Source organism: Engystomops pustulosus, chromosome 1 (assembly GCF_040894005.1).
Source record: "Engystomops pustulosus chromosome 1, aEngPut4.maternal, whole genome shotgun sequence".
NCBI lineage: Eukaryota > Metazoa > Chordata > Amphibia > Anura > Leptodactylidae > Engystomops > Engystomops pustulosus.
Window position 1 is genome coordinate 240,532,866 of NC_092411.1, and position 25,582 is coordinate 240,558,447.

Genomic DNA, 25,582 nt, shown 5'->3' on the forward strand with positions numbered 1-25,582 from the left:
GTTCTGAGGGCTATAGCAGTGAAGTGTTTGCTAGCTTTATTGGCATGTTCCTATAAAGCTAGCCGTTTTATACTGCTATTACTGGAGTAGGGCTAGAGGGTTTATTTGGGAGTGACAGGCCTCTTTGAGGAAGGAGCTCAGAGCTGTGAGAATCTGACACAACTGGTATAACACGAAGACTTCAAAAACAGAAGATCTGATAACACCAGGACTGAAATCTGATCAAAATTGGGTTATTTTCATTCACCAGAATTTTACGATTTGACACAGTTTGTGAACAACTGGCCTTAGGAAACTGAATTTAGGTAATTGAATTCTAATTAGCATGTCCTTAACCCCTTACCGACATGTGACGTAATAGTACGTCACATGTCGGGTCCCGGTACATGGAGAGGGCTCGCGGGCTGAGCCCTCTCCATAGCCGGTAAGTCTTTGCTGCATAGTGTTTTACCGCTGATCGCCGCCGGCAAAGGTGCCGGCGGCTTCAAAAAGACGGCGGCGCCCATGCGATCCGTCGCCATGGTAGCTTTGGCACATGGTAATGTATGAGTAGTAAAATCCCCATATACTGCCATACTGTAGTATGGCAGTATATGATAGGATCGATCAGACAACCTAGGGTTAAAGTACCCTAGGGAGTCTGAAAAATAGTAAAAATAAAAATAAAAAAAAAGTTAAAATAAAAAAATTATAATAAAAAAACCTAAAAATTCAAATCACCCCCTTTCCCTAGAATTGATATAAATAAACAGTAAAAATCATAAAAAATCATAGATTTTTGAATGTGGGGAGTGAAAAATGAAAACGCAAAATCGAAAAAGGGCTGCGGCGGGAAGGGGTTAAAGGGGCTTGCCCATGAAAGAAAGCTCTCAAATTATGACCCTTTAGTGATGTTTACACAATAAAGATAATTTTTAACCCCCTTACTTTACAATTTTACGCCGTTTTATTGCTGTTTTAGCTCCTATAACTCTGTGTTGTTCAGTGTAATATTCCAAAGTGTTGATGGGGACTCTCAGAGCTATCAACAAGTAGCAAAGTCACCTAAAAAATCTTTGTGGGACAGTTCATGTAGGAGAGACCGGACATGAATGTATAGAAGGATAGAAAATCTGTATTCATGCATGTGAGCGCACATTTATCCTGTACATGCATTTCTGAATTCCTGTACAGGTACATATTCCACACGCTGACCACATAGGCTGAGACATGTATACTGACCACGTACATGGGGGTACACTTCTCACATAATGAGGTGTATGACACTTGATGTTTATTTATAGAAGCATGTGTTACATTGTCAACACTTTTTGTTGGATCTCTGGTTTCTTTATCAGTGACGCGTCCTCTGTGTAACATCACGTTAATTGCCTGTGTTTTTAGGGGAATCAAATTACTTGTTAGAATGATTGGCCCAATCACATACATGAGCTGCTCCCTCTTCCCTGCAGCAGGGGGGCACATTTCAAACAGCTGTGGCACCTAGAAATACAGCCCTGGTTGGGAATCTTTCATTTATTATCAAAAGGATTGTGTTTCTAGGTGCCATAGAACCACCGAGAGATCCACTGTTAGTCGAGAGTGGGAGGTGATTATGAAAATTGGACTCCTGACTGTAATTTCTACTCTGAAGAGGCTGAAATTTTTATTTCCTCCTACAGAATCTTTCTAAACCATTTTAGATCTGTTATCTGCCAGTCCCAGTAGACTCCTTTTTTATGACCCTCTCTGTAGGTTGTGAGTAGACTTTTACAGATTCGCCATTGTATCTCCAGGGCTAGTTCCCTAAGAGATTAACTTGTTAAGAAAAACAAAAGTTCTTCAAATGTCCAGCACTTATTAAATTTTAATGCGCATCTAAAAGACGCTTGCTTAAAATTTCTGCAAAAAAACTCTCATAAGTGCAACTTCTACTGAATTCCTATTTTGTGTTTTTGAAGGAAGATGTTTTGTGTCAGATCTTTGAGTGAGATCTGTGATCTGCCGCACAAATGATTTTTATGAACATGATATTTCAGGCTAGCCAAAATGAGGAGGATGCACGGACTGTAGATTCACCAGTGGGATCTGGATCTGTAGCTGAAAGCACATCACTAAACATTGATGTGCGGTCTGAAGCTTCAGATACCACGGTAAGACATTGTTACTTTTGGTATGTATTATGTGTAGAAATGAGTCGCTTTTTAGGAAGAAAAAATGGTGATACATCCTGTATACTGCATACATGCATGGGGTGTCATGAGTGGTCTAAGGATATGAGCTCAGTCAAGCAAGTGCAGATTGTGTTATGGGGACATTGAACAGATCACGGCCCCCATAGAGGTCTATGGCAGCGGACCACAGTGCGGTAAGCTTTCTGTGTCTCATGGCACTGTGACCTGGCCGCGACATGTCCTATATTCTGCCATTTTGCATCTGTTGCTGGGCTTTCTATGGGGAGGGGCAAGCACACTGCAATCTGCATAAGGCCTAATGTCCCTTTTACACTGCTGTTGTGGGGACGTATACTCTGCTATGTAAACTCCTGTGATGCCCGAATGCGGTACGGTGTACACACACACTAGTGGCATAAAACCATGCATGGGGAAAAGCTAGAGCATGTTCTATTTTTCCTGTGTTTCCGACCAGCCGCCACTGCTAACCCCTTCCTCCTGCAAAAAAAACCCAAAAACCCTCCCTGTTAAATATTTTGCAGACTATAAGATGCACCCCAGATTTGGTCATCCGCAAAAAGGAGAAATGTCTTTGACACCAAAATCCACAAACAAGCACAGCACACACCGCTCCATTCACTCACATGAACACATTCAGCATTGCAACACACACATCCCCAGCTCATCTTCATTCTCTTTACTCAATTTTCTCTGGCCTCATCCATTCACAGCATAGTTGATCAGTGCGTCACCCAATCTCTAGGACAGCAGTCAGGAGTGTATGGCAGTGTTAGATCCTCCTGACCTATGGACTTGAAGATGCAGGAACTTATAAGCAAGATTTTTTTTTATTGCTAAAGTCTGTTTGTTTTAGTCCAAAAATATATTCCTTCCATGCAGTTAATATTTCCTAGTTTGACTCAAGGGGTGTATTGAAGATAGGAAAGCTAGTTAAAGGGACACTTTAGTCAAAGCTCATTCATTCAATAAAACATGGTGCAGGGCCTGAAGGGAGGAGTGTGACACAATCTCATAGTACAGTGATGGCAAACCTTTGAGAGGTCGAGTTCCCAAACTACAACAAAGATCCTCTTATTTATCGCAAAGTGCCAACACGGAAATTTAATTTGTGATTTATACTTGCTTCTCTGTCACAGTTTTCATTGATACCAGCACCTGAGGACACCAATAAAGCAGAAAATAGTCCCAGGTAGAGCTGTCACTTTAAAATAGCTCTGTGCACAGCAAGTCCTGGGCTGTCTGGGACTGCAGGAAGGTACCTGGAGTCATCTCTGGTGATGGCCTGAGTGCCCACAGAAAGGGCTCTGAGTGCCACCTCTGGCACCAGTGCCATAGGTTAGCCATCACTGTCATAGTAGAACTTTGCTAGAACCTAGAGTCATACATTGTGCAAGGCCTAAATGGAGGAGCTTAATTCAATGGATGGTCTGTGACAGTAGCAGTCTGTATTTATCTTTTATACTGTAACAACATTAAGTTTTTATATGTTTAAAGATGTCAAAGTTTAACAAAAACCTTATTTAATAAAGGATGTACCTCTCATTCGACCCCGAATTGAGGACAGCCTAGGGAGCTCAATGTCAAAAATGAAAGGTTCGCAGACATCTGACATCTGTGCCTCTCCAAAGAGTAAAAGACTGGCTGTGAATAACGGGGAAATGCATCGATTAAAGTTTAAGGTACATTCCCATATTCGGTATTTACCCCTTTTAAACATCGTATATAGGTGTGGCGTTTCACTGTTAGGCAAGAAGAACACAATCCTGGTCAGTCTGTGAAATCGGCACACTGGCCGGAATTAATGGACTGACCACAGTACCAGGGATGAAACTCCCTATCTGAGAATTGTTGTGGTATATGATACAAGGCGTCCCTGCTTCCCTGCAAAGCAACTATGCCGAGATGTAATTATAATTATATATCGCTATGATGCTTGAAGTGTTGTCCTCTGTGTCAGGCTGTTTATCCAGTGAGTGCAGAGTTGATTTTTCACTGCGGTCGTGTACTGCCAACCTTATAAAAAGAAAAAAGAAATGTGGTTCTGTGCTACCTATTACTTTTTTTTAAATCTATTCTCTGTATCATTTTTATTAAGTGCCACAAATTTTGTTGCTGAATCCCACAGCTTTGTTCTATTAGAAAACGTAATAAAGAACTACAGATCTGTAAAATGTTTATTTTCTGCACTGCCGGTACAGTAGTCCATCGCCTATCATTTATTTTTCTATTCCTGTATGACTGTTCCTGTGATCCCCAGGCTGCAGCTCTTGTGCCTCTTCCTGGTAAACTGATTCTGAAATCTTTATTTAATTCCATTACACAGCAGCTCTATGGAGGGAGGAGCAGAGAGTCAAAGCAGCTAGGTTTCCTCCTAACAGCTGAGACACCCCGACAAAGTGCAGGATTTGAGTTGTATAGTTAACATAATGCTGTTTATCCTGTACTACATGCAGCACACACCAGGCTGCTGATTTTTCCAGTTTATTGGAAGGTTAGATGGGCTTCAAGCCTCTTCTCTGCAGTTAATTTACTTTCATTATTTTGCTTTGTTTTCCAACACTTGGACCCATAATTTGGTTTTAGAAGTCATTTGTCATAATTCTTTATTGAGTAATGTATCCTTCTGTATTTTACTTTGCATGTATGAAAGTATATGTTGGTGTTTGAGTTGTGTAAAGCAATAATGTATTTATCTGTACTGATTTACTTGTATGTGACACTGGCTAATAAGCAAAAAGTAACAAAGGACATTGACCAATATAACACATGTGTTACAGGTTTTGTTATGAATGGAAACCCTGGTACAACAGTGAACCATAGAAAAGGTTGTGGTTGGTCTGCTGTCGTGTGCATAAGCACCATTTATTTTATCATTTTGTCATGCACCAAACTTTTTCTTTTTATACCATTGAGATGGAAATATGTGATTGGACTTTCATGTTTTTCTATCTTTTGAAAAGTTTATTTAATTATTGCGATTAAAATTAAATGTCAAAACTTTTCTCGAAGTAGCCTAGTTTACAGTCATGCAACTGACAACTAGGTCAGGCCTATCAATTGAATCCATTTAAAGAGAACCCGTCATGCAAAATAACTCCCGTAAACTAAATATATTTTCATAAACTGCCATTAGAGAGCATTGCCTCTATCCCTTCATTGTCCCTCTACATGCCTGTAAACTTAAGCAATGAGGTCCTGAAGCTGTATGCAAATGACCTGTGAAATGTCTAATGATTCATTAGCATATTCAAGCTGTCCAGGTTATTCATGAATGGGAGGGACAGTCACACGCCCAGTGCTTGACTGACACCTGCTCCATGTGCTTGCTGGTGGCCACGCCCACTGCTGCCTGTGTGTGCATGTGTATGTATGTATGTGAAAGATACAGCAGCTCCAGGCAGCCATGTTACAGCAGCACAGGTGAGGTACTTGTGTAGCTGATGTCTGTGTCTCTCACATGTTATAGCAGAACATGTCAGGTACTTGTGTAGCTGTCTGTATCTCTGTGTATTAGGAGGATGCAGCATGTCAGCAGATGCAGGACACACACTAGCAATGCTTTACTATACATTACACACAGACATGAGCAGGGGGAGGAGAGGGGAGGGGGAACAGGGGTGACATCACTACCTCTGACCATGTGACCAGCCTCATTTGCATAATAAAGAAGAGATGATTTTACAATTATTAATGTATGAAATAACTAGATAAAGGCTGGGATGGGATCCTTGTGAGGTAGTAGTGACTGAAATAGTGACACAGACCTGATGACAGGTGTCCTTTAATGGCTGAAACAATCAAGCATGGACGGTGGATGGACCACAAAGCAGTAAATGGGACTCTGAGCATCACATAGTCAATGCTGTTCCACAGGGAAGTCTCCTATATCTGTAATCATGATCACACATTGTATCATATTCACTAGAATGCTCAGGGATCCATCATCAATACTGTGGTCAGTCTGTAGCGAGATTCTTCTCAATCGCATATTTGTCGTAAGGGTACGATCACGCGTTGTTAAAACATGTTGTAAAAAACAATGAAACTTTTGCAGAAAGATTTGCCTACTTAAATAGCATTTAACATTTCCGTTTACAAAACACAATAATAAACATGTTGACATTAACGTACATGTTAACATTGCGTTAGTTGACTTAACACCACATTTAAATTGTGTTTTAACATCCATTAGTAAAATCTCTCATAGATGTTGCGTTGCTTTTTGAAACACATGCATTAACCACCAGTGTGAACCGAGCCTCATTCTGCCTCCACTTCAGTTAAACGCTGTTATGATGTTATGGTAGGTGCTGGAGAGATAAATGTTAAGACCAAGGTGCTCACAAGGCAGCAGTGAGGTGCACTGTCGCTTTATGGGGGTACATAATTTAAAGTGACCTGGGATGATACTAGGGGGATACTTATGATTTTATTTGTAGAGCAATTATATGACACAGCACAACACGCTCTTTTAGGTTTTCCTTATCCATATTATGACCCTATTTTTTTCTTCTAAATATGAAACCATACATGGACCTAGTCCTAGGAACCAATCCACCTAAAGGGTGCTTTGAGAGGGCAGAGGCTCGCTGAGGTGAAGCTAGAATTGATGAGTGACATTTTACTATGGGATTTCCACCTTTTTTTTTTTTTTTTTGTGGTGCTCCTACCGCCTGTTCTCCTTCCCGACCCATTAATTAGTATATGTACCACATTAACGACAGCTAGTTGGAAACCAAATCCATGGAGGTACCATCGCTTTATGTACATGTCCCCCATGACTGCAGAAATGATAAGTTAGAAAGCAGAAAATCACAAGTCAGATGTTGGTCATATTCCTCATGTGCAGAAACTACACCCCAGCCCTTGCAGCAAGCAGTATAAGTCTTCTGACAGTCTCTCTGCTTTAATTTATCCTTTTCTAATGTGTTGCTATTTTTTCTTTTAGGCAGTAGATCCACAGCAAGAGGCCAAGGAAGAGCTAAAAAATATGAAAAAGCAGCATGCCCTACTGACAAGGATGTTACAGCAGCAGGAGCAGCTCAGGGCTCTGAAGGGAAGGCAGGCCGCTCTCCTCGCCTTACAGCACAAGGCTGAACAAGCTATTGCTGTGATGGATGAATCTGGTAGGTGCCTACATTGATGACAAACTTGCTGTAACCTCATTACTAGACTAAATAGACTGCACCATTGGTATAAGCATTGGCAGCTTAAAGCCAAGTTTTAGGGATTAATTTAATCCTGGGATTAATGCAGTGTCTTTGAGAAAATAAAAGGCTTTTAAAAGCCCCTCAGGCTAATTTGCATAGTTTGTAAAGCGTTTTTTTTCTTTCTAAAAAATAAGAGCATACAAAGCTAAAAGAGGAGTGGATCCTGCCAGAATGAGCACACACCTGCATGTCAGTGGGCTTGCTTTACAATCATTTAATGCATGAATTGATGCATGTATTTACAGTTTTTTTTTTTTTACAGTGCGGCTCCATTAGAGACATTCAAAACAACATAACATATACAACATGTATAACCTACATACCAAAGAAAGCAGGGAAAGGGAAAGAACATCCTTTAAAGGAATTCAACCACATGTACACTGTTGTTTTCTGCTGAACTCGCTTGCATATCGGCGACTTCATTCTCTTATTTTCATTAGCCAAAATGGTGCCTATGCAGAGAAAAATGCAAATATGCAAATGGAGTCTTTGGTGCCCCATAAGGTGTTCGGCAGTCCCTCATCACATAATTGCACACCTCTTATGTGCGCTTCTTCCCTCCCATTCCCTTGCCTGAGTGTATGGTCACACGTCTCGTTTACTGCATGCGTTTAAAAACACATTGCTACAGCTGAAGGAAGATTTGCCTAATTAAACAGCTGTTAACGCTTGCGTTTACAAAACGCACGTGTTAAAGCATGCATTAACATCCCGTTTAACACATGCGTTTTGTAAATGCAGGTGTTAACAGCTGTTTAATTAGGCAAATCTCCCTTCAGTTGTAGCACCTCCCTGGTGCATTTAAAAAAAAAAAAAAAAAGTTTTCATCTTTAAGCAAATTAAAGAGATTTTCAATTGATTAACAGGAGACTGGAAAGCTCATACAGGGCTGTACACATCACTGCTTTTACCTAATCCATCACATTGTAGTGATCTCTGTGCCAGGCTTCCTTCGTGCTAATGTAATCAGTGACTACAGTAATATTAATTGTATTATTTATTGTTTTTGTTGTCACAGAAAACACAGGAAGTGTCTCTGGATTGAGTTTAACATCTGAGCTAAATGAAGAACTAAATGACCTGATTCAACGCTTTCATAACCAGCTGCATGATGTTCAGGTTTGGCAATTTCATCTTTTCTATATTTTACTTATCCACCTTTTCTTTTGGAAATATATGAATGAATAACTCCTTGATGACAAGTGTCTAAGTTGTTGAGCCCTCTCTATTAGGGTACGGTCCCACGTTGTGTTTTGAAACACATTACAATAGCTGAAGGGAGGTGATTTGCCTAATTAGATTACTGTTAACATTTTGCATTTACAATGCATTGTAAACACAAATGTTAACAGTAATGTTATTGGGCAGATCTCCTCCCCTCAGACCTTGTAATGTGTTTCAAAACACAACGTGTGACCGCACCCTTAGTGTTACTTTACAGGAGACATCTGCCACAAAATTCCCAATTGGTGTCCGCACTGGTAGCAGTTAACTCATTAGATGCCTCTTAATAATTGAACTACAGCACATAGCTCCTCATATTGGTATCTTCTAACATAATTGGGGAAGGGGGGGGTGTTGAAGATCTGTTTCACAAAATGACCAGGATTGGTCTCCTGGCGTCATATATCACTAGCAGTGACCTGCCTCTCCCCTGATTTGAACCTAGATGAAACAGGCCAAACATTCCCCTGTTTGTGGGCCATGGTCATGTGCATGTAGGCTAATGGGAGTTTCTCTTAGGCAAATATATTGTAAATATACAGTTATAATTAGAGGGTTTCAGTAAAACAAACTATCCTGCAATCCCAAGAAATATCAGCAGCCTGGATTTTATTGCACATAAAATAAAAGTTACCAAGAAGAAATATTGTTTGGACCTTTCCTGTAAGTGACTGAGTGTTTTATGATGTGTTTGTTTTTGTTTTTTTTTTGTTTTTTTTAGAGTCCACCAGTTCCAGATAACAGGAGGCAGGCAGAAAGCTTGTCTCTTACTAGAGCGGTTTCTCAGAGTCTAAACTCCTCCATATCAGAACCTGCTTCTGACGACCGGGGTCCTCTCTTAAGTAAAGTCGGAGTTATGCGTGAAAAGAAACAAAAAATGGACTCTATACTGGGAGAACTCCATACACTACAGGATCACCATTTGAATAACACTGCATGTAAGTACATTAACCCCTCGACTACCATACGGCTATATACGTCCTATTTGCGCATGCCCTGTGCAGAAAGGAGGTTTATAAACATCATGACAGTGACCACTTCAAATGGCTAAACCCAATTGGTTGTGTGTGGAGATATCCACCCTAAAAATTTTTACCAAAGGTTTTTACCCTGTTTCTCCAAAAATAAGACAGTGTCTTGTATTAATTTTTGCTCCTAAAGAGGCGCTATGTCTTATTTTTCGATGAACAAGAATTCACATTTATTGGTGAACAAAAAAATCAACTTCTCAAACATCCTTGTAACTCTCCAATCTCTGAATTTCATGCTGAACTTCTTGTGGCTCCATTTCTATTGCAGTATTTTTCAGATTATAAGGTGCACTGGATTATAAGGCGCACCATCAATAAATGCCTGCTTAAACGTCTAGGTTCATATAGAAGGCGCACCGGATTATAAGGATGAATGACCAGCAGGTGGCAGACCTGTGCACAGTTCCAGGCAGCTGTTGTCTTTAAGAACGGTTGTTATATAAGGCGCTCCTTTGATTACTGAGAAAATCAAAGTATTTTTTGTGCGCCTTATAGTCCGAAAAAAAATGGTACAATATTTGGCCCCAATCTCTCATGTTTAGCAATCACACTTTCCGTAAATGATCACTTCTTGTCCGGGTAGCTGCTTGCATCGCAATTGCAATGCAACCGTCAGTGATTTTATTCCGCAAATTCTTCATCCATGTCACAGCCTCTTGCAGCATCTAAAAGATCTACTAATACTAATGTACGGCATTGGGAGTAGCAGTAGCAATGACAGCCGCTAGGTCTTATTTTCATGGGAGGCCTTATATTTCTAAGATTGAACAAAATTGTGCTTGGTCTTATTTTCCAGGATGTCCTATATTGGGGGAAACTGGGTATGTACAGCTTTCTATTTCCGAGTGTTCTGTTAAGCATCCATACAGAATCCTTATATCATAGTAAAGGGCAGATTCTACCCTAATATGACACCAGAATTGTGTGTAGGTACCAGGGTTCAGGAGAACCCCTCGTGCTCATTTGCATACAGTTTTTTTTTTTATCCTGATGGTCGATGCCCTTTAAGGTCCTGGCAAGTCGTTTGCAGATTGAGGGTCATGTATGCTCTAACTGTCCATGAGCAGCCAGTTTATGGACAAATTTATTTGTTTGTCTTCCATGTCTCTGATTGTGGTGACACTTGGCTATCTTTCTTTCAGTTGTAGGTTCTTCAGGCTCTCCCCAAAGGGTTATGGATCAGAGGAGCATAGGGTCCACCTCATCTGCTAATCACATTGCTGATAAACGGACATCAAACAGCCCAACCAGAGGAGCCACATGTTCTTCAGCTTCCATGAATGGCAGTGAAGATGAGGAAAACCAAAACCCTGCAGAAAAACTGAAGTATGTTTAATGCCATCAGCTGCAAACAGGCAGATAACCAAATGGCCAAAGATGAAAAACCTTGTTTTTAAACATAAATATTTTTGTGGTTTTTAGTCTTCATAAATGTGTACACAATTCTGGAATAAACTGAGAAGAAACTAGAACAGAGTGAGGGAATTTAGTAAAGGAACGCTCCGGTCACAGCTGATTCGTTGTATTACACCTTGTACAGGGCCTGAAGCGAGGAGCATGTCTCTAGGTTCTAGGAATACAGTGAGAATGTGTCATGATCCATCTCTTAGGCCCTGCATCATGTATTAATCAATTAATTAACATTGACTGGAGTGTTCCTTTTAAGACTGATGTATTTAGAGGTAGTTTTAATTTCCCCCTCACCAGTGTACTGCATGCTGGATTTACTAAGCGGCTCGGCCACCTGAATAAAATATCTGCCACGTCCCAGCCCGTTCTGTCATGCATACTTCCAAAGAAAGTGGTTTGAGGGTCGGAAAACCAACATAAAAATGCCTTGTCCACCAGAAAAGTTATTTGCTATCAAAAAGTTAGAATATTTTCAACTTGTGTCATCAGCTACACTGGAGATCAAAATTAGAGCACAACACACAATTTCCTAAATCTCAATGTTATTGTGTTAGTCCTATGTGAAAATATCCAAACATGAGTAAAATTGCAATATTTTATTATTTCATAAAATGTGTATAATATAAATCCAATATAATCTAATGCACAGAATTAAAATGTAAATTGGATAATTGTAAAAGAACACTCATCAAAATTAGAGCACTTTTTCAGATACCTGTAAGTTATTGATGTTAATTTGGCACCTGCTGCTAATTTCCTTAGTTATCTGACAAACTCTATTTAAATGGCAGCATAAGGCCGTATTCACACGACCGTAGGGGGACATATGTACTGCCGTAATACTGTGCACCTAAAGGGGCAAACTGTACATTTATATCACAATTATGGCACATGCCTGTTGGTGTATACGCAAACGGCGCATGCTGGGTGGTGCCAGATTAATCAAGACTGTACATGGTGTAGTGCAGTTTGCCTCACTAATAGAAAATTTAGGCCGTTGTGTCCTTCTGGGGAATGACTGAACCCAAAGTGTGTAATGAAATCAGTGAGAAGTTTTTGAGGAAGTGTCATGGTTTGAGGAATAATTTCTGCAGCAAGAGTTGAACTTCTGATACAGCTACATGCCAAAGTGAATGCAAGTTTGTATCAGAACCATCTTCAACAACATGTGGTTCCTCCCTTGTGTTCATCACTCAATCAGCCAGCAATTTTCATGCAGGACAGTGCCCTTTGTCGCACAGCAAAGCGTGCAAAATAGTTAATTGAAACAGAAAACATTGAAACAATGCAGTGTCCAACCCAGAGTCCTGATCTAAACCTAATAGAAACAGATCTGTGCAAGACTAGAAGAAGAGTGGCCCAAACCCCAGCAGAGTCGTGCGAGAGACCAGTGATGTCCTGTGGCCTCAGATGTGCCAAAGTCATTCAAAGCAAAGGCCTGAGCACTGCCTACTGATAGGTGACTGGTGTGACCTTCAGAAAATGTAATTATAATTTTTCTCTGTACTACAGTTATTGCTGTTGCTCTAATAATGACCATCACTTTTTTTTGTAAAATAAAGGTTCTTTGATGATACACTTTTTGGTAATTTTATAAAATCACTGTTCTAGTGGCATGGTGTACCCCTTACAAAAATCCATCAAATGTTGATCAGTGGAGATTATATCATATATTCTCTAATTTTGATCTCTAGTGTATGTGTGTAACAACAATCAGCAGTGGTTTGTACTCCTCGCAAGGTAAAGCTGATTCTATGTGAGAAACATAGACAGCACAGAAGTCTATTTAGACTCTTTCATGGTGGTATTTGGAGTTTGCAATTAAGCACAGGAAAAACTAATTTATGTATTCATTGCTTCAAGAGCTTTCACTCCATCCCTTCTATTCATCTGTGTAGGAAACTGAAAGAAGTTCGTAAAAGGCTCAACGAGCTGCGGGATTTGGTGCGATATTATGAGCAGACGTCCGATATGATCACCGATGCTGTCAATGAGAACAATAAAGATGAAGAGGAAGAAGAAGAAACTGAGGATTCATGGATTGAATCCGATCAGGAAGTAAATCATCCTGTAACCAACATCAGGTAAAAAGCCTCATAAACCTGCTCTTTCCAGTATAAAATATATTTTCTGCCAGTTTCATTAGTTGTAATGTGAAACAAAAGTAGAGGTTAAGAAAAAACCAAGAATATTATATTTTTACTGGTGCAAATTAAAAAAAAATATATAAAGGTATTCCTTATCTAATTACCATAGTTAAAAAGGTGTTCTCATTTCAGCAATTATTGTTTGTATTATGAAAAGTTCTACAACACACATGACCATGGACAAGTTTATATCCACTGGAAGTGAACATATAAGTTTACTGTAAAATAACAGCAAGCAGAGATCTAGGAAACTTTGAGGAATTGATACACAAATTATATTGGAAAATTGTACAACTTTCAATCATTCAAACTAAAAAAAAATTGCTAATACAGGCGGTCCCCTACTTAAGAACACTCGACTTACATACAACCCCTAGTTACAAACGGACCTCTGGATATTGGTAATTTATTGTACTTTAGTCTTAGGCTACAATGATCAGCTGTAACAGTTATCACAGGTGTCTGTAATGAAGCTTTATTGTTAATCCTGGTTCTTATGACAACCCAACATTTTAAAAATCGAATTGTCACAGAGACCAAAAAAGTTCTGGCTGGGAGCTACAATGTTAAAGTATACAGTTCCGACTTGCATACAAATTCAACTTAAGAACAAACCTACAGACCCTATCTTGTATGTAACCCGGGGACTGCCTGTATAGGACAACTCCTTTTAATAGAATTTCCTGGACTGAAATATTTTATTTCTCTGTGGATGCAGGAACTCGTACATGACTGTGTAATGGCCGAACCGCACTTGTCTTTTATGGTAAATAATAAAAGGGGAAGTGGCAGTCAGCAGAGGTCCATTCAGACATAAGCTGACCATTTATATCCATCGAATGTGGAAGCTGTTGGAAAAAATTTAATTTATGTTCTCAACAGAATAGATAATAAGCAAATAGATAATAAGCAAACCCATCCTTGGGTTTTATTCACACAGACACGTCCGTTAAAAGCTGATCCGTTTTGTATCCAATTTCTTTTTCTGCCATATCTGTATTATATTTAATTTGTTAATGTGGGTTTTTATCTTTTATTAATTTTCAGAAACCCTCAACGTATGAGTAGCTGGGGAGCAGTAAATAGCATCACTAATTCCCAGTGTGGTGTAAATAACCGAGATGAAAGGCCTTGTAACACTGACTGTGAAATAAATAACAGATCCGCAGCGAATTTGAGAAGCTTCAATGTGTCGTCGGCATTAGGTATGCTTCAGCAAATAATATTATGAATGCCTGTCTGTAATCTGACGCTGGTGACCTTGGCCATGGGTTAGCGGCTTATCTTCATTAAGTTTTGTAAGGTGAATAATACTGCACTACAGTATACTGCACTGTGCACTGACTACAAGAATGGACTGTTTTTCTGATGTCTGCTCAGAATATTTTTTTGTCATTTTTGATGTTGTGAGTGTGTCGGATTTATTAACAGTGTCTAATATTAAGACAACAGAAAATGAAGATGCATCCAATTCTGGTGGACTAAGTTCACACCTGCATACGGCTGATTACACATACTGTTATCAATAACAAAAACACTGCTGCAGCACTGGACCGGAATTTAACCCCTTAAGGACGCAGGGTTTTTCGGCTCATTTCTCACTCTCCAACTTCAAAAATCCATAACTTTTTCATTTTTACGTGTACAGACCTGTGTGAGGGCTTATTGTGTGCGTAACAAATTTTACTTTCCCGTAATGTTATTTATTTTAACATGCCGTGTACTGCGAAGCTGAAAAAAAATTCCAAATGTGGAAAAATTGAAAAAAAAAAGTCACGTTCTTGTGGGCTCAGTTTTTACGACTTTCACTCTTCGCTCCAAATAACACGCCTACTTTATTCTTTGGTTCGGTGCGATCGCGGTGATACCAAATTTATATAGGTTTTATTGTGTTTTGATACATTTTCAAAAATTAAACGAATGTGTACAAAAAAGAAAAAAAATTTTGCCATCTTCTGACGCTAATAACTTTTTCATGGTTTGTTGTACGGAGCTGTGTGAGGGGTCATTTTTTGCGAAATGAGGCAACGTTTTCATTGCTACCATTTTGAGGTCTGTGCGACATTTTGATCATTTTTTATTTTATTTTTTATGTTATGTAAAAAGGTGTAAAAGTCGCATTTCAGACATTTGGGCGCCATTTCCCGCCTCGGATGTTACGCCGCCCGTAACCGTTTTTATATTTTGATAGATCGGGCATTTTGGGACGCGGCGATACCTAATGTGTCTGTGATCTTTACTGTTTATTATGTTTTATATCCGTTCTAGGGAAAGGGGGGTGATTAGAATTTTTAATATTTTATTAATTTTTTTTTTTTCCACTATTTTTTAGACCATCAAGGGTACATTAACCCTAGATAGTCAGATCACTCCTACAATATACTGCAATACTTCTGTATTGCAATATATGGCATTTTTGCTGCACATTCATTACAATGAGCCACTGGCTCATTGTAACGAATCTGCAGAAGCCATGTAGCCTCGTGTCAAAAGAAGACCCGAGACTACCATGGCAACCGATCGCCCCCGATGACGTTCAGGGGCACGGCGATCGCATTAAAGATGGCGCATTAAAGATCGCATTTTTTTGAACGCCGCCGGCGACTTTGCCGGCGGCAATCACATGGTTGATAGCTGCGATCAGTGCAAGCACCGACCGCAGTTATTAGCGGTAGGGGTTTTCTGCAAATTGCAAAAACCCCTACCTTTGTATGAAGAGGACTCAGCCCGTGAGCCCTCTTCATACATCCCTTATACCTCTGCGCCGTAGAGCTACGGCGCAGAGCGTTAAGGGGTTCAAGACTGTTGAGAATGGAAGGTGACTTTTTTAGTTTCCACTAAACGCTACCTGGCGCAGGCGTATGCTGGGCCTTACTTCAACGCAATCTTTACATCTAGTATCAGAGAGATTATTCATTTTACAAATGCGAGGAGGGAAGGCGGCGGGTGAAATATAGAGAATATTGTTACAAAACGCCAGCATTGAAGAGGGAATATAAATTAACTTTTATAAAAACATGTGGGCAAGGGAGAAAGAAGCCAATGAAGCGTTTTGGATGTTATTGAATTTTGGCAGAAATTTAAGAGTGATAAGAAGATTAGGAAGAAAAATAAAGAGTGATGATGGACAAATGGAGTGAAGAAAGAAGCCCTTTGCTATGATCAGATCTATTACAAAGTTTCGTTTTCACTTCAAGTTTGTTGAATGTTAATGCCTTGTTAAAGAAAAAACCAGTAAGCAGTTTAGTGATCCGTACACATGACTTTATCCCAATGACTTTTAAACATTTAGACACTATTAGTAAATTATTCCCTTTTTTAAAAAAAAAAAATGTTGATTTGACTTTTTTACATCTGATGCGTTTGTCTTGCAGAATGCCTTTATAATAGAGATACGAAGGATACAAGAGAAGATAGAATTGATGGGCTGGAAGAGGATGATGTAGATGAAGATCCTGGCAGTGCACCTTCCCTCTCTAGCCGCAGCAGTGTCACAGAAGACGACCAGAATGATGATGAGGAGGAGGAGGAGGATGATGATGATTTTGAAGAAAAATTTAACAGACTCATAGCCGCCAAACAGAAACTGAGGCAATTACAGGATCTTGTAGCAATGGTATTTTTTTTTTTTTATTTGGAGAGCTCTCTAATTTTGGTGATGGTTTTATATTAGAGCGAACATCTAATGCCCAGTTCATGTCAGGTCCTATGTTGTTGTGAGTCAAAACCAAGAGTGGTCATGCATACAGGTGCAGTGTGTATATAACAGGTGCAGGTTATATACATAACTTCTGTAGGGTCACTGGAAAGACTTGCACCTGTTCTGTTTGTTTGAGCATTGCTGGTTTTGGCTGCAAATAAGTTAAAGGACATTTACCATAAGTATTACTGTTCCGTCTTTTAGTATAATTCTATACGCCACGTTTGCTGCTATATAGAATTTAAAAAATTGTGCTAATCAGCCTCAGTACTCCAACTATGTCACCAGGGCGCCTGATACTTTATTTACTCGCCCCCACACCATGTCCTGCCCATCCACGTTGTATAGAGCAGGTGACGTAGCCTGTGTGTGCGTTCTGGGTTTTTTTTTTCTGTCCTGAAAACAAGTACAATAGTTTGATCCACATTATAATACTGCATTGACATATTTATGTTTTGCATGGAGTCCATTATAACATTCCTTTATAACATGAGCTGCATCTGAGTATTGGGCGTGTCAGTCGAAATGAACTTCTGCAAGCCCAACGTCGGATTTTGACTCCATATTTGACCAATATTTATCTGAGGGTCCTGTTCCAATTTTTGTTTTGCCCATCCTGCAAATTCCATGCGCCGATCTGGGGCATCCTTGTTGAGATTCTGCAGCAGCTGGATTTTATAAGCTACTCACAAATGGCACCCTTATATCTGCCGGAGGGATGCTTGACTGACGCCACTCTCCAGTGACATGCGGCAAGTACTGCACTGTGGGCTCTTGCTGACGACTGATATTTTCTTCATTTGTGGCAGTTTTCTTGCGTCCACATTTTGGCAAATCACTGAAAAACACTGAACCTGTTTCACGAAATTTGGCAAGCAGTTAGCCAATTGTAGCTTGGGAGATGGCTGGTCTCGTAAGGTGTCTTGCATTGAAATCTGCTGGAATGTTCTGGGTACTGCATTCACCAGACATCAACACAATTTTTGTCCGCTCCTCACGTTGTCACATCTGCAACATGTCAATAGCTGTAAACAGAGTGAAACTTGTAAATATAAGGAATATAAAAAAAATGATAAACAGAAGCAAAGAAAAAAAAAGCAAGAAATGGGATGCTATCCTTAAGCCTTATCCAAAGCTGACTAATGCTGAATTGTTGCACATGAGGTGAAATAAACTCCTCACTTGTTTCACTTTACTGGGAGCGCTGCCTTCTTTTTTGGACTTTTGAATCCTGAAATAATATAGTTACTCTCCGTAAGCAAGCACCCCATTGTTTTTCTTGTGAATTTCTCAATAAGTTTGTTCTGTTACATGACCCTCTTCCCATTGGAAAAAATAAAGTTGGAATTAAGTGTCCCTTTTCAAAATGACCACCATGGTCAACACCCATTTTGAAAAGTTTTCCCCTTCCCATATCCTAATTCGCCACAAACAGGAAGTTGATATCCCCAACAATTCCCATTTTATTTGGGTGTATCCGTGTAAATGGCCCACCCTGTAGATGCCATATATTGGGCAATTGTCTTCTTCCTGACTGACTGATGAGTAATCTGCATAATTTATGAACTAGTACAATAGGTCCTTTAGCAATTTCTGTTGTTGATTAACTTTTTAGATTGCAGATTTTTGGGAAAAGGGACAAGGAATTTGTAATTATCTTGTTTCCTTTCTCACCTTGTTGTTTTGAGGAGGGACGTTCGTCATCCACACACGCAAACACTCAACCCCATTTTTTTGCCTCCATAGGCATTGTTCCCTGATTGTGTGGTAAATGAAGTAAATGAAATTATTCCTGTGGTCCTCACCATTTTCAAACAATCAGTTGGAATATTTTTTGATTTCTTTTTAGATGGATAGAGCCAAGCTGTTTGGCCTAGTGCAGGACCACGCATCTGACAAGGGAGCCTAATTAACATATTGAGTAGTGGAACTACCCTGATATTATTCTCTTTAGGCTCCGTCAAATGGATTGGAACAGACAGCCTGGCTCTGCCTATATGACCAGAGTTCAGAAGTGGCACAGAAATGGTGAGGGCCAGAGAGAAAATTCTGGCTTCATCAATGGAGCTGCACATTTTAAAGCTTGAATTGAGTCAGTGGAGGTGGTTGAACTGCCCTCTATAAATAATGTTTCAGTATGTTTGACTATAATTGAATTTTTTGTGTTTAAGTATGGCGATGATTCGGAGTCTGAAACAGCTGCTGAGAGGCCGGTCAGTGCAGCCCATCTTTTACCTGAGGAGACAAGTACAAGCCAGCAACCAAATAACACCCGTCCTAACGCTTCTAAAGCCCAGAAAGATGTTGCCCTTAAAGAACAAGCAAGGTAATTGCATTTCTTTATGTAACTGATGATTGTAGATGGTTATAGAGACTAAGGGGTAGATTTATACGGGCTTGTACTTGTGTACAAGCCCAGGGATTGACACAATTCCTGGCCCCGTTCCTCCTTTATGCCACCGCAACACCAAGTTGGTGCAAAGTGGGGTGGAAGGGGTGGGGACAGTACAGGGCATTCCCTTTCAGGCGCAAGATATAGTAGAGTTCTACACCGGAGCTGGAGATTCCTTATAGATCGTGGAGGGGGGATTACATCATACCCTAGCATACTGGCATACTAGTGCCAGTGTATGATAAATCTCCCCCAGAGTTTTGCTTCAAGTCTTTGTTTAAAGAACAGATGGCTATCCTGTACCCAAACCCCTCTCTTACTACACTAGCTAATCTATACATGATCAACTATGTTCAGTCTGCTTCATATGCTGCTACGTTACTCTCAACATTGATGTTACAGAGAGAAATTCTATGAAACCAAGCTACAACAGCAGCAGCAGGAGCTAAAACAATTACAGGAAGACAGGAAGAAGCTTGTTGAAATTCAGGAAAAAATTCAGACTTTACAAAAAGCATGTCCTGATCTTCAGGTATGTAAAATTATTATGTCCTGGTAATATTATGGGATTTTTTTTTAAATGCAAGGTACTTAAGAGTCCCTGTTCTTGTGAATCTATGGGTCCCATCAGTCATCTTTTAGCTTATTGCAAAGGATAGGGTGCGACATTGCAACAAAAGCTGGCATTAGTAGGTTACCCCCTTTTTTATTATTATTTTTTTTCTCTTTTCTATAAACTCTCCTTTGTTTGTTAGACCAATGCGTTGATAGAGAAGGTGATGGCTAAGATATTGTATGGATGCAGACAGCTAGACGACTGCTATGATTGATGGTGATAAAGGTGTTGGGAGTGGGGGGGGGGTATTTCCCTAGCTTAATTCTTTTTTTTTTTTTTTTTTTTGCTGCTTTAAGGGTTAAATTATATATAAGGACAACGTATCTTTAACACTTTCTGTTTCTGCAAACTTTTATATGTAAAATGTATATACACAGTAATTCTTTCTAATTGATTTTTTTTTGTTGCCTAAACTAGTTGTCCACCTCTAACACTGAAATCTCAAGGAGAATGCCGACAGCAGCCTCAACTCCAGAGGTTAATGACCTTAGTCCTGTGATCATGCCCACCATGCCAGATCCCGAAGATTCATCTTCTGTAGATAATGAAGTAAGAAGCGGCTAGTTACCTAAAATCCAAGAACAGTTGTCTTGGTCTTACAGCTTATGTAGTAGGCTATCTGTAAATTACATCCACCATCAAAATCAAGCATGTTACACCAGGGACACTTTCTCATAGGTGTAGGCACTGTGACACCATGGTAATCTTCTTATGTAACCAGAGCCCCTCCATGTTATAGCTTCTCAGGCTGTTACACTGTGCAGGAGAAGTTCCCTCCCACCCCCCACAAAGTAAACATCGTTCTGCTTGTTTTCAAAGGGGGAATCACATGTAATAATTGGTAAAATCACTATAGCTTTACAGTTAAGCTTTAAAGCTTCGGTAAGCCAATGTAATAAGTAGGGGAGTTGCTCCTCAACCCACTTAAAGGGATATGCTGTTTGTAGGTGAGATTTCATGGAGACTAAAATATTCCTACCTAAAATTAAGTTTGTCTAATAGATTGAGAACAACTGGTAGAGATTTTGTGAGACTAGTGAGTGCTATTTTGAGTCCGATTTTGCCCACCTGACACAGCATTTAAGGCTCTTATAGCTTATGCTAGGGGGCTCCATTACCAGTACATTAGCAAAATGCCTAGCAAATATTAAAACTTTTCTTTTAATTTGTGTCAATAAAATCACAATCCACACTGTAGTTATAGTCAATAGTAAAAAGAAGAAAGGGGTATATAACATAGTGGAAGGAAGTATCGCCAAAGGACCTGCATTAACCATATATCCTCTCTAGTATTTTAGCATAAAAAACCTATATGAACACCAGGGCAGAAGAAGGAATAAACAAGATGGGTTGGATCTCTCCAAGCTTCTTCCAGGAGCTTCGGGCGTAGGGAATTCCGAATCTGGTGGTAGCCTAGTTGTCCCTACTATAGCTTGATCCTTAGCCCCATGAATTTGCTCCCAGCCCTTACAAGGGCGGTCCCCAGTCTGTCCCTGTTTGTGGCTAGTATGCCCTCAAGCTAGAGGATATATTTACATCTTTTCCCTATGCGTTTTGTGCACAGATGAATATGCACTCATCAGGGGAACATACAAAGTAAGCTTTAGAAAGCATAATAGCATTAATCTAAGTGGGCTTAAGCCCATAGTAGTCTTAAGGACGGGCAGTGGCTCTTCTAACATCTGTAAACATACACCTGATCACTAGGTTAAAGCACGGCGTCGGCCTCCATTACCAGAGTGAAGATTAAGGGCGAAAGAGGCCACCCTTGTCTCATGCCATTTTTTATCATATAGGGCTGAGATGAGTAACGCAACATTGACACGCAGGCTGACGGAGACTTGTATAACGTCATAATGCTCATTAAAGCCTCATGCGAGAACCCAAACTTTTCTAGTATTGCTCACAGGTATCCCTAGTGCACTCTATGGAACACCTTCCCTGCATCCAGCGAGAGCAGCAGAGAAGGCATACAATGTCGCTCCATCAGATCCATAAACCGTCTAGTGAGATCCGAGGAGACTCTCTTCCTGACAAAGCCCACCTGATCTTGGTGTAGGAGCCCCGGCAGGAAAAGAGCAAACTGGTCCGCCATGATCCTAGAATATAGCTTAAGGTCCGTGTTGAGTGATATTGGGTGAAAATTGGCTGGCCTATGTGGTGCTTTACCTGGTTACAGGAGGGTAACAATAGAAGTAGCTAACTGTTCCTTTGGAATCTGACCAGTGGAGAGAATGTCATTAAATGTCTGAACCAGGTATGGTGCTAGCATTAGGGAATGGGTTTTGTAATAATCATTGGATAGACCATCTGGGCCTGGAGCCTTGCTTGTTTTCAGGGTCTTAATGACTTCCCTTATTTCTTCTGAGCCAATAGGAGCAGCTAAGGAATCAGTCTACTTTTGGGATAAAGTCGGTAGTTTTACTCAAGCTAAGAATTGTTTGATATCAGAATTTGTTGGCTGTGTGGTGAATCCATCAGACCTTAAGTTGTATAGAGCGGAGTTGTGATCCCCATCACCTCCGTTATTTGATGGGGATCATATATTTTTTCACCCCTCGTATTCACGGTTAATGGGATTCAGTGCTGCATATATTTTTCCTTTAGATGGCAGGATAAAAGCCTTCTGGCCTTGTTCCCTAAAGCATAGTGGGTAGCTTTAACCCCTTACTGACAAGTGACATAGTAGTACGTCACACATCGGCTGCGGGTGAATGGAGAGGGCTCACGGGCTGAGACCTCTCAATAGCCGGTTAGTCTTTGCTGCATATTGCAGCAAACACTTACCGGTAACACCCACTAGCTAGCACCGATCACGGGTGTTAAGTTGCATCTCGTTGTTTGCTGCCGCTATATTTATAAAATGTCCTCTCATGAACATTTTATGTGCTCACCATAATTTAGGACCCAACAATGCAGGGTAAGTGTTCTGGTCCAAAAAAGTTGGACATTTTAACTTTGTGTGTTATTGTGAAATTTGGGCAAATGTAGTAGAAAGTTATTTAGCCTCCACTGTGTGGATCTCATTTTCTGACCAACTAATTATATCTAGCTCAGAGGTATTTATCCTACTGAATAGCAAGTGATCGGGTCAACTCTAGAATACATTTTGTGGGGATGGGAAAAGAAGAAAACTTGCTTTTCTATAGGATGTTGTAACCTCCCAGGTAAGCCTCCCAATGAGAAAGATGGAATAGTTTGATGTGTCTACTGATGGCCACACAATCGAGAAAGTCCCCTGCGAGAAGCACAGAACCTTGTTTATGTGACCTAACTACAGAAAGCAGCTTTTTGGAAAACTTGGGCTGTCTCTTATTCAGGGCTTAAACTGAAACTAATGTGTAGACAATATTGTCAATGGAGTATATCAGGATGACCTATCTCCCTATTGGGTCTAGTTTCTTATCCATGAGCTGCCAGCCACGTTTCCCCCTCCTCTTCATGATGAATCCTTGATTCTGATCAACGCTGTTTTCTATTTTTCTTCAGGTGTGGTCAGAGATACGTAAGCACCAAATCTTGAGAGAGGATTTGCGACAAAGAAGGAAACAGCTTGAATCATTGATGACCGAGCACCAGAGAAGACAAGGAATCCCAGAAACCGCTTCTGCTGGCTCTTTAAGAAGTGATGATTCTGAGGCACCCAGTCTTCAGCACCAAAGCAGGACAGAAAAGTGAGTCCTTTTAAAGGAGTCTTTGGAAAATATGGGCAGCAGAAAAACATCATAGCAAGGGGGTTCTGGATTTCAATTTTGATAAAAGTGACAACTGGTTGAGTTGTGTATATTCTACCTGTTCTTGTGAGGTGGATTCTAGAGCTTCAGATTCCAGTCACATTCAATAACTTACTGTATGGTAAATGTTTGCAGCTGGATACATTCATAAACTTAAATTTAAACGTAAATCATTAAAATCAGTTCAGGTCTTGTCATGTTCTTACTGAATACAGCAAAGTTTAAGGGGTTGTCCACTTTCAGCAAATATTTGATATAGTTTGTGTAAGGAGAAGTTACCAAATTTTCCTATATACTTTCTGTATAAATTCCACATGTTTTTTTTAGATCTTTGTTTACTTCCAGTGGATAGAAATCTGTATTTAAAAGTGTTCAACCCCTTTAATATAACACATGTTGTCCATAAGCATAGTGTCAGGTGTTACACATGACCTCCAGATGACGAACATCCGTATATTGTCAGCCACCAATTGTGCAAGTTCCCCCACCTAAAAAGATGAGGTCTACCTATGATGTCAATTACAGGTCTGTCTCAGCTATGAGAGACAAAATGTGAAAACCAGAAAATCACAATGTCTCAGTTTTAATGAATTCATTTGCAAATTATGGTAGAAAATAAGTATTAGGTATTAGTACAAACAAGCAAGATCTCTGTCTCTCACAGGCCTGTAAGAGGCTCCTCCGTCCTACACCCATTTATCTGTAGTAATGGCTGCTGTTTAAGGTTGTGGACAGTTATCTTTTATACTGATAACAAGTTCAGTCACACTCCAAACTCCACTAATATGAAGACCAAAGAGCTGTGGAAGGACACCAGATACAAAATTGCAGCCCTGCACCAAGCTGGGAAGACTGAATCTGCAATAGGCAAGCAGCTTGGTATGAAGAAATTTAATTGTGGGAGCAATGATAAGAAAACCTAAAAGATCACCAGTAACCTCCCTCGATCAGGGACTCCATGCTAGATCTCACTACACGGGGTCAGAGTGATCACACAAGCACTATGAGCAAAAATCCTAGAACCACACTAGTAAATGACCTGCAGAAAGCTGGAGCCAACATAAAAACGGCCACCGTCGGTAACACACTACACCGCTAGGGACTCCTGCAGTGCCGGACATGCTCCCCTGCTTAAGCCAGTACATATCCGGGCCCGTGTGAAGTTTGCTAGAGAGCACCTGGATGTTCCAGAAGAGTATTGGGAGAAAGTCATATGGTCAGAAATGGAACTCTTGGTAGGAACACAACTGGTCCTGTTTGGGAGAGTGAATGCTCTGTTGCATCCAAAGAACACCAGACCTACTGTGACGCATAAGGGTGGCAACATCATGACGAGGGGCCAACATACCAGCAACAGTGTGTGCAAGCCTTGTGAAGACAACATTTTTGTTATTTATTTTTTGTTGGCAATGATAGAGTCAAAGTGTTGAGATGAACTTTTGTTATTGACCAAATACTTATTTTGCAAATAAATTCTTTAAATATCAGACAATGTGATTTACTGGATTTGTTTTCACTCTTCGCATTATTTTTGAGGTCTACCTATGATGTCACTTACAGGCCTCTCTCATCTTTTAAGTGGGAGAAATTGCACAATTGGTGGTTGACTACCACTGTAGGTTAAAACTTACATATTCGCATATAGAAGTACCTGCCTAAACTATATTATTTTACAAATAAAATAAAGGAATAATGACTCCAAATGTTACCATATATACTTGAGTATAAACCGACCCGAGCATAAGCAGAGGCCCCTTAATTTTACCACAAAAAAACTGGGATAACCTATTGACTCGAGTATAAGCCAAGGGTGGGAAATGCATTGGTCACAGCCCCCCCAGTATATAGCCAGCCTGCCCTCAGTAGTATATAGCCAGCCCCTAACTCCGGTTTATAGCCTGCCAGCCCCTTCCCCCAGTATTATGCAGCGGGACCCCCGGACAG

The 25,582-nt window shown here is 40.2% G+C and overlaps 1 protein-coding gene across 6 annotated transcripts in view; it reads left to right on the forward strand.

Moving 5' to 3' along the window:
* Positions 1-25,582, forward strand: part of PCM1 (pericentriolar material 1) — a 67,177-nt gene that overhangs the window by 20,095 nt on the left and 21,500 nt on the right. For 4 of the 6 annotated variants that reach the window (XM_072122457.1, XM_072122477.1, XM_072122461.1 and 1 more), the window contains exons 5-17: positions 2,019-2,132; positions 3,704-3,853; positions 7,123-7,300; positions 8,403-8,503; positions 9,330-9,546; positions 10,782-10,965; positions 12,948-13,133; positions 14,244-14,401; positions 16,571-16,812; positions 19,068-19,222; positions 19,691-19,820; positions 20,322-20,453; positions 23,394-23,578. In XM_072122457.1, coding sequence (XP_071978558.1) covers positions 2,019-2,132; positions 3,704-3,853; positions 7,123-7,300; positions 8,403-8,503; positions 9,330-9,546; positions 10,782-10,965; positions 12,948-13,133; positions 14,244-14,401; positions 16,571-16,812; positions 19,068-19,222; positions 19,691-19,820; positions 20,322-20,453; positions 23,394-23,578 — 2,132 coding nt within the window. The remainder of the gene's footprint in view (positions 1-2,018; positions 2,133-3,703; positions 3,854-7,122; positions 7,301-8,402; positions 8,504-9,329; positions 9,547-10,781; positions 10,966-12,947; positions 13,134-14,243; positions 14,402-16,570; positions 16,813-19,067; positions 19,223-19,690; positions 19,821-20,321; positions 20,454-23,393; positions 23,579-25,582) is intronic. The other 2 variants (XM_072122485.1, XM_072122490.1) reach the window with 2 other exon arrangements.